This window comes from Opisthocomus hoazin, chromosome 5 (assembly GCF_030867145.1).
Source record: "Opisthocomus hoazin isolate bOpiHoa1 chromosome 5, bOpiHoa1.hap1, whole genome shotgun sequence".
In the NCBI taxonomy this organism is placed as follows: Eukaryota; Metazoa; Chordata; class Aves; order Opisthocomiformes; family Opisthocomidae; genus Opisthocomus; species Opisthocomus hoazin.
In genome coordinates, this window is record NC_134418.1 from 11,972,084 (window position 1) to 11,984,789 (window position 12,706).

At 47.1% G+C, this 12,706-nt stretch overlaps 1 protein-coding gene across 1 annotated transcript; it reads left to right on the forward strand.

The window, feature by feature from the left end:
- Positions 1 to 10,457: 10,457 nt before the first annotated feature.
- Positions 10,458 to 12,448, forward strand: ADRA2C (adrenoceptor alpha 2C). Its single transcript, XM_009936380.2, has one exon. The coding sequence runs from the start codon at positions 10,508 to 10,510 to the stop codon at positions 11,843 to 11,845; it is 1,338 nt and encodes a 445-aa protein (XP_009934682.2). The 5' UTR covers positions 10,458 to 10,507; the 3' UTR covers positions 11,846 to 12,448.
- The last annotated feature ends 258 nt before the right edge of the window (positions 12,449 to 12,706 follow it).

The window sequence follows — 12,706 nt, forward strand, 5'->3', positions numbered from 1 at the left end:
GTCATCTAGTCCAACCCCCCTGCCGAAGCAGGGTCACCTACAGCAGGCTGCACAGGATCTTGTCCAGGCGGGTCTTGAATATCTCCAGAGAAGGAGACTCCACAACCTCCCTGGGCAGCCTGTTCCAGTGCTCCGTCACCCTCAGAGGGAAGAAGTTCTTCCTCATGTTCAGACGGAAAGATGAGGAGCTACTGGAGAGAGTCCAGCGGAGGGCTACAAGGATGGTGAGGGGACTGGAGCATCTCTCCTACGAGGAATGGCTGAGGGAGCTGGGCTTGTTCAGCCTGAAGAAGAGAAGGCTGAGAGGGGACCTAATAAATGCTTACAAATATCTCAAGGGTGGGTGTCAGGAGGATGGGGCCAGACTCTCTTCAGTGGTGCCCAGGTACAGGACAAGGGGCAATGGGCACAAACTGAAGCACAGGAAGTTCCGTCTGAACATGAAGAAGAACTTCTTCCCTATGAGGGTGACGGAGCCCTGGAACAGGCTGCCCAGGGAGGTTGTGGAGTCTCCTTCTCTGGAGATATTCAAGACCCGCCTGGACAAGGTCCTCTGCAGCCTGCTGTAGGTGACCCTGCTTTGGCAGGAGAGTTGGACTAGATGACCCTCAGAGGTCCCTTCCAACACCTACCATTCCGTGACTATGTGTGATTTTGTGATCTCTTCCTCGTGTCATCTTTCTTAGTGGCAAACATGAGTAAGAATAAGTTATATGAATTAAGAATTAATTTTATGCCACCTTTTCTGCTTTGTAAGACGCTTCTTATGAGCCATTTTCACTTAAAAACTTTGCTGACACTGAGTTGTTTACTGATATTTACTGATTTGCCATTTTTAAACATAAGGCCCCATTCATCAAAACACAGAAGGACATGCATAATTTGAATCACATGCTTGAGTCCAAACCCAAAATAGACAGTAAAATGTCAAACCCATCTCTTTGACCTGTAGGTTATTCTCCAGTGGATTGCACAAAACGTACTGAGAGATACTGCTATAGCAGGGAGGTAATGCCTGCTATAAGTCATTACTCTCAACTCATTCCCAATTTTGGGCTCCTTTCTGGACTATACAACTTGTAACACAGGCTGGAAATCGTCTCAAGTCATGAAAGAAGTGAAATATTACAACACAGAGAGAGTATCAGAATTCTTGGCAATATTTTATGTGCATGTGTGAAAACGACTACCACCTAATATCAAGTTGGAACAAATGAATGATAAGGAAAAGAGTAATATTCTTTACAGAGCTTTTTTGCTTACTAGCAAGGTCCAGCGTGACATCAATGATGTATTGATTTGACAGATACAGTGTATATACAGTCAAGGCTCCCCTGACAATAGTGAAAAGGCTTCTTGATTAAATTGTCCTTTTTGGTGGAGGGACGCTATTCCCTCAAAACTAAATACAAGAAGAAATGCTGAATCTCCTCTGATAGCATTACTAGAAACCAAGCAGCTCTTTTCTGTATATGATGAAATACACAGACACTAGGGGCATATGAACAACTATACATAACCATCATGAAAATGAAAAAAAAAAATCAGAAAAATATTGCAAGAAAGAGTAATAGCTCTAAAACGAAGGATGAATACATAAGGAATGATATTCAATTGTAACATTCAAATGAGCTTTCAGATATGGCAGAAACTCAATTTGACATTATACAAAAAGAATGGGAAGCCATTTGTAAATTTTAAATAAATACAGCAGAGATTTTTCTTTATTAAAACTAGGAAAGAAGAGTGGATTAGCAATGCCACATGGGATGCTATTACAGAAAAAAGGCAGGATAAGTTAAATCTGCTCAATACATTAAGGCCAGAAAAGTAAACAAAGACAGAAGGAATATAGGGATAAAGATAAAGCAGTAAAAAGATCAGCCAAAAAAGGATAAAAGAGGCTCTGCTGATAGACAGGCACTGAAAGCAGGAATGGCAGCACTGAAGGGAGACATGAGAACATTTTATCAAACTGTTTAAAGACTTTCTGGAGATATTAAGCCAAAACAAAGAAAGTGCAGTGAGCAGTAATGAATGGAAAAAACGAACCTCACCTTATTTTAGAGGAACAAAAGAATAGAAAGGCAGAACACAATCCCAAACACTGCAAGAAAACACACCCTATTTTGCTAGTGAAAGATGGCAGAACTTTATGCCTGTCTTGAAGAAATTAAGTCTTCATGAGCTTAAAGTATCCTCTGAAAGATGGAAGAACGCTAAGCTAACAAACAAAATTTGAATCACTATAGTATAGATATGAGGAAATGAAAAGGACAACATGATATTTGGACATGGCCTTAATGTTTAATGCGAAGCAGAAATAATACAATCTGCTCTTATTCTCATGGAAAGTCTTCAGTGTAGTCAACTCTGCTGCTCACTTGTTGTCACTCATACCAGACACAGGAAACACGGCAACGTTTGCTCTCGTTGATCTGGTGCACACAAGATCTTTCTCCTGAAAAGCATCACAGAACAATGTACAAGATGGTAGATGCCTCTTGTCCTGAACTGCATGGGGTTTGATTTAATAATGGATTGTTGTGGCAAGTAGTATCACCCTTTGAAATCCCTCAGATGGTAATTCAAAATACTAAGCAGAAGCATGCTGTGAAGTGGATGCAGTTGGGAGGTGATGAGCCTTGGTGACAGAGACTACATCTTCTTCTCCCTGACCTTCACTGAAATCCATTGGAATGGATTCTGTTCCTTGATCATTACTGTGGAAATGGGTATTTCAATATAAATGAAGACAGCAGAGATGTAAGGGTTTGTAGCCACAATCTGTCTCCTAACTAAATCAGTTGAAAATAGGTTATGAAAAAGGCTGTCTTACACTTATGCCAAACAGGCCCTACAATTAATAAATTAGAGATAGGCAATGTCGCAGATGATAAATTATCTACACAGAATTTTCTCTATTTAGAAGCTGCAGCTTTTACAAACTTGTATAACCTCATTCAAAATGCAAATAAATGCATGCTTGATATAAGTTCAGAACAATAAACTAAGTGTTTTTCACACATATTACTGTGAAGAAGTCTTGCATGATTAAAAAACCACTGAAATCAAGGGGAAGAGTCTTCAAATACAGTGCAGAGTCCTAGAAAAATAATGCACTCATCCTGTGCAAATGGCACAGCTATCAGTACAGGTGTCTGAGAAGGCTATTTAAAGTACTGACTAAATAAATAAGAAATGAAGAAGCCTTAAAATGAGTACAGATAATGGAAACAGCACAAGGAGTAAAAAGGAAGAGAGGGGACATAGATCTATATTTCATGACTCTCCAGTAATAGGGAGAATCAAACAAATACTTCTGCGGTAGCCCCAGCTTTGGTTCCAAAGGGCTGGATCAATGGCACTCTGCAACACAGCTATGGTTGACGCGATCCTGCTACCAAAGCAAAACAGACTTACAGAAATGAACCGGACAGGACATGGCTGACTGATGTTATTTGACTTGTGATTTACGGTCTTACCAACAATGACACTGTTTAGTAGGAGCACAAAAAAGGGCTCCAAATACATGAGAGAAGAAAAATTGCATTAGAGAGCTGAACCAATAAATTTCTCCATACAATTTTAGCTCAAGCACAATGCTAACTTTAACATGGCAATTAAGTTTTAGTTCCACATCAAGGAAAAAAATAGCAAGTAAACTGGTTTTGATTTACTCTTGATCCCTTAATTGTCAATGAAATATTCTTTCACACAGAAGAATGAGTTTCAAACAGACTCATTTCAATCAAAATTTTCTCCTTCTCTGTATATTGTACTAAAAAAATAAAAACTGAAAAATATGTTCAAATCCAAAAGTTGCTTTAAAAAAAAATGGCTTCTGAAAACTGTTTAATTCACATATTTCTGATTAAATATTTCAAATATTCACAAGTAGATAAATAATCCTGTAGTATTATTTCCCCAAACATTAATTCCCATTTTATGGAAGGCTTTAAATAGGAATTAAAATGACATTGTGATTAATTTTGGGGGGGGAACAGTTAACAAAGAAAGAACATAACTTCTCCAACTTACATTTTCAAACAATAGGTCAGCTGATGCCTAGATTTACAAAAGTGTTCAATTTTCATACATCAAAGGAAAAATGAACAGAGGCGATTGTGAGTATCACAATGGAAGCAGGTTGACACTCAGGTCTTCTGAAAAATTGGCTCCATTTGTGGCTACTAAAAGTTTACTCTGATTTCTTTCATGAATTTGCAGGTTAATGTCCATTTAATGCTATAGAATTTCACAATCTTTCAAGTTTTGAAGGACCTGAACTCGCCTCCAAAGTAACTGTTGGTTTCCTTATATTTAGTTCCTTTCTTTCGAAATCCAGGACAGGCTACTTACTCTTCACCTCTTATCCCATTTTGCTGTCACATGGTTTGTACTGCATCTTATCTCTTTAACTACTTACAGAGATTTCAGCCAACCAGTTCTATTAGATCATGGCACCCTGAGCAGATTTATAATGCAAATCGTGTCTCAGAAAGTAAATAGAGGTACTGAATGTTTTGTCAGCAGACAGTTTCTTGTACGGTTAATAAGATTTTGCCTTTTGATGTAAAGCTTAGGTTGAGACATTAGAGAGCACCTCCAGATGTTTAGTAAATCAGGCTGTCCTATAAACCTTTTTGTTTATCTAAGACACATTTTCAAAGTCACAAGGGGGAAGTAAGGAACCCAGTTCCCACCAAAAATCAAGCATCATCCCCTTTATTAAGCAAGCTGACTATTTCCTCTATAAATGGTAACATTATTCTTCTATGGAGGGAGGAATTATTTTTTAAAATATTCACTGAAGAGCATTTAATAGCATAGTTACAACTGTGACAACTTAGAGATCTAAAGTATAACGAGACAGGTTTGCAGGAGGAGGTAGTATTTTCCACTAACTCATCTGACACATTAAAAAGGAAAAAACAGACAAACTTTCAGGCACACAAGTTTTTCTTCAGATCTTGAACAGAAGAGGCAAAACACGTTTGGAAGTGCAAACCAGCTAGAACACTTTCTTCTTCTAAATCTATGCGTGTGCAAGCACAATGTGCACTTGTGACACCAGTGTTCAAAGTGAATGTTCTTATACAATCTAACAGAAGTCTGAAGGTTTGGGTTTCAGCAGGAATCTTTCTGCCAACTGCAGTGGCTGGGCTGATGTCACCTCTGGTAATTGTCCCTGAACTTGGACTTGAGTTCTTGAGGCTGCCACTGGCCAGTTTCCCAATGACAGCTTTTGGATTTCCTCAAGGCTTAAACCCAAGTGCAGGTGGTGGGTCTCTTTAGCCAGTACAGTCTTCTGGTAGCTCACACTGAACTGAAGGTCAGTCCAAGTTGAGAATCCAAGTAAAAACCAACAAGAGTTAGAGACAACAAGCAATAAGGAATAGTTCTGCTCCTGTGGGATCTTCTCAGCCTGCTGTGATGAGAGGTTTGAGTGGGATGCTGGATGACAGAACCAGAGTGGCAGTGACAGTGTACAGCAGATGATTGGATATAACACAGTAACTACTGGATTACTTCAGGAAGACTGGGCTTGGATCAGTTTAAGCCAGGTCCAGTTTACTGCTTAGGAGAGCCTCATCCAGCCTCTAAACCGCAATTTTTTTTTCATGAGAGCCTGTTGATGCCTACCAAGCATGAGCTCAAATGAAGGGCAATGGTTAGGAGCTGATAACTATTGGGAAACCAGTTTTGAGAGTGAACAGGACATAAATGCGAGTTTTTGGAAGGAAAAAAAGCAGCCTCCTTATCTTGCCAAGTTTCTACGAACCTTAACTTTTGTGTTTTATACCAAACCACTGATTTCCAAAAGCACAACTACACTTAATTTATCTGCTGTCATTCACCCCGCTCCTACCTCAGTAGACTAAGCAGATATTCACTAGGGTAGATTTCTTGTATCTACGCCCACGCTTCATTCACCTCTGTGGATATGAGCTGGGGTGACATACAGCTGTTTAGGCAAATTGGATCTCAGTTACATGCATGAAAACCCAAACGTTACTTCCCTGGCTTCAGTGGAGTTATATACTGAATTGTTGCAGCATCACAGTACAACCCGAGTGCTAAAGAAACCACAACACAACATGGGTATTTTGCTCCCGATTTGTTTTAAATTTTTTTCATATCCCAGTTCTCATCTCCTCATTAGAAACACCAAATAATTGCTCAGACATCTGCTCATCTCATTCCTGCATGGACTCATTTTGAGGAAAGTAAGTCTTGAAAAGCTTCAAGTCTTTTTATCCGAAGCCTGAAATCATTACCTGAAAGTTCATTTCAAGTTCCATTTTTTTCAACTTCAAGACATACTTGGTCAGTCTGATTTCTTAATTACCCTAGTAAGGGAATTGAACCTCGTGGGGCTTATCTACCACTTTTTTGAAAGTTAGTTCTTGAATCCCAAATGTTCATCTGATTTTGCAGTTTGTATTTACTCTATTTTAAACCCAGATGGGACCAGTCAGAGATCATACATTCTAGCTTTCTGCCTAATGCCAATCACATCAAATGTTAGACTTTAAATTCCTGCACCTTGTCCTCTCAGTTCACAGATACCATTATGAAACTTTCAAATATGAAGAACTGACCACAAATAGTAGGAAGCTGCTTCAGTGGTTTTTCAGGTTTCATGTTAAAAATGTGCCATTTACTTTCTGTTTGAACTTTACTACCCTTAGCCTCCCTTCATTTAATCTTCCTGTGGCTTTGTAAGCTTTTTTAAAGAGCTCGCCTTAAACAGATTGCTTGTCTATTTAGAAGGACTTGAGGGGGCATCAGATTTCTATTTCATTTTATTCTTTACATTATTTTTTGGTTGTTTAGGTGATTACTGTTTCTGCATTTCAGTCTTATTAGTTACCTGACAAAGCTTAGTTTCAACATTATGTCCTTTCTCTTTTAGATGCAGTCACAATGTGTTTGTTAATTAGTTTTCAAATGAAAAAAAAAACTTCAGAATAAATTGCTTGCAAAATTGATTAATTAGATCATAATCTCCAGAGGAATTTTCCTGCCCATCAGAGCTAAGCTTATTCACTTCCAGCCCTTCATAATCCAGTCCATGTACCTGTGCCAGTGGACAGAGGAGCCAGCGCTGGTTGCACCAAACAAGTAACTGGAATCAGACTACCCCTTCTCACTCCTAAAGCCCCAGACTGTTCTATTTCAACTTGTGGACCACTACAATATCAAGTATTTTATTATTTTAAACTTCATGCAATGAAAGAGAAGTTGTGTTGGGTATATGTGCCTTCACTACTCACAGTTTTGTGTTCTAAAAATTGTGATCCTGGCAATAGCAAGCAGAACATGTGTACCAGACGGCGACTCTCCCAAGATGTGGAGACACTGCATTTCTGGGTCCAGATAAGGCACAGGAGGCAGCCATAAACCAGCTGCTCAGGCTGTGAATGCCCATAGACAAAATATCAGGTTCCTCTTTTCAGAAGTCAGCAGGATGATGATGATGAAGGAGTTTAGGTAGCTCCAAAGCTAGGCACTAGCCATGGAACCCAGTCAGGCTGTGGTTTTCAGCACCGCTGTGCCCTATGGGTTGTGCCGTAGATATCACAGAATCACACAATCACAGAATGTTCGGGGTTGGAAGGGACCTCTGTGGGTCATCTGGTCCAATCCCCCTGCCAGAGCAGGGTCACCTACAGTAGGCTGCACAGGACCTTGTCCAGGTGGGTCTTGAATATCTCCGGAGAGGGAGAATCCACAACCTCCCTGGGCAGCCTGTTCCAGGGCTCCGTCACCCTCAGAGGGAAGAAGTTCTTCCTCATGTTCAGACGGAACTTCCTCTGCTTCAGTTTGTGCCCATTGCCCCTTGTCCTGTACCTGGGCACCACTGAAAAGAGCTTGGCCCCATCCTCCTGACACCCACCCTTGAGATATTTATAAGCATTTATTAGGTCCCCTCTCAGCCTTCTCTTCTTCAGGCTGAACAAGCTCAGCTCCCTCAGCCACCACCCCTCCCAGTTTTGTGTTATCAGCAAACTTGCTGAGGGTACACTTGATATCTACATATCTACCTCTTTTACTCGACCTTTTAGAGTGTCATAATGGGAAAAATTACACATCCCATGCAAGCTGGTAACGTCACCACACAGGATAAAAGCTGTATTATATATTCTGGACTAAAAGTGAATTACCTGGCTGTGGATTAATTCATATTCTGGCTCACCAGAAATGAACACAGCTAATCTTGTGGCTAGGGTTACACTACTGTTGTATTTTATAAGCACAGGCTCATTGCAGCGTGGCACAAGAAAAGCAAGCGCAGCAGCAAAGAGTAGGACAGTCCTTGCTTTGAAGAACTTGTGATCCAAAACCCAGGCACTAGGATGGGGTCCCAGAAGAGGTGTGCTGGGTACACGGCTGTTGTCTTTACCTTACTGTTACCCTTATCTCAGAGTCCCACAGGCAATCTCCGGAGGAGGAACCGGGGGGCTGGGGGATTTAGGCACAGCAGGTAGAGGAAGGGTCTCAGGAAGAGAGAATGTGTTCTCTAGTGCAGGGCAGTGGCTTCTCTCAGGATCACTTACCACCACAGATCACAGCTACACTGAACTACCTTCTTGTATCATAGAATCATGGAATGCTTTGGGTTGGAAGAGGGACCTTTAGAGGTCATCTAGCCCAACCGCCCTGCAGTGAGCAGGGACATCGTCACCTAGACCAGGTTGCTCAGAGCCATGTCCAAACTGGCCTTGAATGTTTCCAGGGATGCGGCCTCCACAACCTTTCTCAGCAACCTGTGTCAGTGTTTCACCACCCTCATGGTAAAAATTTCTTCCTTCTATCTAGTCTAAATCTACCTTCCCTTAGTTTAAAGCCATTGCTCCTTGTCCTATTGCAATAAGCCCTGCTGAAAAGATTGTCCCCATCTTTCCTATAGGCCCTGTTCAGGTACTGGAAGGCTGCTCAAAGGTCTCCCCAGAGCCTTCTCTTCTCCAGGCTGAACAGCCCCAACTCCCTCAGCCTTTCCTCACAGCAGAGGTGCTCCAGCCCAATGATCTATCCTCTTGAGCAGGTTCAGCTAAAGAAAGAGGCATTAAAGCAGCCCTGACTTCACTTTTATTGTCAGTTCTCCATTTTCTTTCCAAAGAAAGGCAATGGTGCTGTCAGCAAAGGAGTTCTGAGGACAGGTCCCTTGGAGCCCTGGCAGCAGACATGTATGAGGGCGGCTGGGGATGAGGCGAGCGTGCGGCTGCGCTCCCCACCCGCCTGCCTCTGCCGGGAAGGAGCGGAGCGAGCCAGCCACACTCCTCCCGCACCGGCTGCCTCTGGCTACCGGCGGAATCAACCTCCCACAGATCCCCCAGAGAAAGTCCGAAAAGTCCAGGCAGCGGAAACACCAAGTTTCCTCAGCGCTTTCTTTCCCGTATCACCGAGTTCTGTCTGCCTTCACGACCAAAGTCGGACACCCCTAGGAGTCTTCCTCTGGCTTCCCCACCCCAGGCCAGCACTCCCCTCCCCCCCCCGGTGCCGACTGCCTCTTCATGCCCAAGGCGAACCGAGCAGCCCCGGCCCCTCCCGCTCCCCTCAGGCGGTAACGGCTGCCTGCCTCGGGCGGGCGGGCAAGGCCGCCCCCTAGCGCGCGAGGCCGGCGCCGCAGGCGGCGACCACCCCGCCGCGGCCGCACTGCCGGGAGGTGAGCTCAGCGCCGCTCCTCACCGCACCGCCACTTCTACCCCCCACCCCTCCCCGGGGCGGCCTCCGCCGGGGCCACTTCCCCTCAGAGGACAAACAGCTGCCCGCGCCGCCCAGCAGGGCCAGGGGGCGGAGAGCAGCCCGGCCGCGCGGCTCCCCGGTTCCCGGCGCGGGAGACCCGGCAGCAGCGGCAGCGGCGGCGGCGGCCGGGGGTGTTTTTCCGCCCGCTGGGGGGTTCCGCCGAGTCGGGCGCGGCGGCTTCACCTGGCGGGACTGAGCATGCGCGCGGCGGCGGGGCACGCCGCCGATTGGGAGCGCGATGCAAGACTAGGACGGAGCCGCCGGGCAGCCGCGACTTCGCCGAGAGCGCGCTGCCGCGCCGCCGGAGCGGGGCCGCCGCTCTCCATGGGATTTGATGCCGCCGCCGCCGCCGCTGCCGCCTCGGACCCGGCTCCCTGCGAGGATCCAGCTCCCGCTGTGGACTCCCGTTGGCCGGGCGGTGTCTTCTCCGGAGCCGCGGGCTGCGCGGAGCCGGGCATGACCGGGCGGGCGGCGGGGGCCAGCCGTGCCCCGCTGCCCCCTCGCCGGGGGCCGGGCGGAGGCAGCGGCTCCGCCGCGCTCCCCGCCGCGCCGGGGCGGCGCTGCCGGGCGCTGCCCTGCCCCTGAGGGGCCGGGGGCGCGGCGGGCGGCTCGGGCGCTGGGAACCGCGCGGCGGAGCGGCCGTCGGGCCGGCGGCGGGGGGCGATGAGGGCGGTGGGGCGGCGGCGGCGGGGCGGCGGGGCGGGGCGGGGGCTCCGCGGGGCTCTCTAGGACGCCGGCGCCCCGCACACCCGCCATGGATCTGCTGCTGGTGGTGAACGCGAGCCTGGGCTCCCCCAACGGGTCCCTGGCGCTGCCCCCCTCGTCGCCGTCCTCCTCGGCCCTCCTGCAGTCGCCCTCCCCCTACTCCCCGGCGGCCGTGGCCAGCCTGGCCGCCGTGGTGGGCTTCCTCATCGTCTTCACCGTCGTGGGCAACGTGCTGGTGGTGATAGCGGTGCTCACCAGCCGGGCGCTGAGGGCCCCCCAGAACCTCTTCCTGGTGTCCCTGGCCAGCGCGGACATCCTGGTGGCTACTCTGGTCATGCCTTTCTCCTTAGCCAACGAGCTGATGAATTACTGGTACTTCGGCAAGGCTTGGTGTAACATTTACCTGGCGCTGGACGTGCTCTTCTGCACCTCCTCCATCGTCCACCTGTGCGCCATCAGCCTTGACCGGTATTGGTCGGTCACGCAGGCGGTGGAGTACAACCTCAAACGGACCCCGCGGCGGATCAAGGCCATCATCCTCACCGTCTGGCTCATTTCGGCTGTCATCTCCTTCCCGCCGTTGATCTCTGTCTACCGGGACTCTGAAGGAGACGGCTTTCCCCAGTGCAAGCTCAACGACGAGACGTGGTACATCCTTTCTTCATGCATTGGCTCTTTCTTCGCACCCTGCCTCATCATGGTGTTGGTCTATATCCGCATCTACCGCGTGGCCAAGCTGAGGACCAGAACCCTCTCTGAGAAGCGTACGATGCCGGAGGGGTCCTCCCAGACTGAGAATGGCTTGAGCCGCGCTGCTGGGGGCTGCACATCCCTGAGGATGCAGCTGGGAGAGAACGGACATTACTCAGTGCACCACTGGCGCAAAGCCTCGGAGCTGGAGGACATTGAGCTGGAGGAGAGCAGCACCTCAGAGAGCAGACGGAGGCGGAGCCGGGAGGAGCATCCCCGCAAAAGCAGCAAGAGCCAGTCCTTCTCCTACTCATATTCCTCCAAGCACTCCAGTAGCCGTTTGTCCCGCGCTAGCAATCGCTCCATGCAGTTCTTCTCATACCGCCGTCGCCGGAAGCGTAGCAGCATCTGCCGTAAGAAAGTCACCCAGGCCCGGGAGAAACGCTTCACTTTTGTGCTGGCCGTGGTCATGGGGGTCTTTGTAGTTTGCTGGTTCCCTTTCTTCTTCAGCTACAGCCTCTATGGTATTTGCCGGGAGGCATGTGAGGTCCCTGAGACTCTCTTCAAGTTCTTCTTCTGGATTGGGTATTGCAATAGCTCCCTCAACCCAGTCATCTACACCATCTTCAACCAGGACTTCCGCAGGTCCTTTAAACACATTCTCTTTAAGAAGAAGAAGAAGAACTTCCGGCATTGAGCTGGGGTCTGGATTTGCCTTGAGCAGGAGTGGAGTTAAAAGAGAAGGAGAAGGCTCTGCACTGAAAAAGAGGGGAGGGGAGAGAACATGGGATTTGGGCTTAGAAGGAAGAGGGCTCGCCCTGCCGGTGGTGCAGAGTGGTGCTGTGGGGTACAGGGATAGCGTTGGAGAGGCTGAGGGCATTCACGGTGGTGTGGAATGGTGACATGGTGCTGGAGTGCGGATGGGTCAACTGGGAGTGACTGAATCCTGGTGGAGGGCATGGGGAGTCTGCAGAGGAAAATAGGTGAAGACACTGAGTTTGGGAGGCAGTGAGCTTTTCTGGGCTCTGGAATTTTGTGGGAAAGCAAGCAGAGATGTCAAGAGGAAAGGATTAAGTGGCAGTGGTGGTGGAGATTTGAGTATTTATAAACAGAGCAGCTGGGGCCTGTGGTGGGCTTGTCCCAGTGAGAAATTGGCTTTTACTGCTTGTGTGGGAAAAGAAAGTGCAAAGTACCAGGCACTGCCAGTCTTCTGAGTTATGAAAGGATTTAAATGTTTGCCAAAAAAAACCCTAAAGAACAATCCAAACTCTTTTCTAAATAAACCTTTGTACTGTTGAAACCTTTTGAATGATGATTTTACAGAGGACTTAAGTCAAACAGAAAGCGTGGGGTTTTCTTATTCTTTGGAGGGGTCTTTGCATATAGAGCTGGATAGGAAAGGTTTTTCCTGTCTTCCCATAATTTTTGATTTGTCAGTGGGACAAACCTGGGAGTCTTGCATGTTTTCATGAAATACGAAAAAGAGCACCTGCACCCCATGACCTTATTTACTCCTGTTGGATCGCCGGGCAGTAAATTACGGCTCCATCCCTTGCAG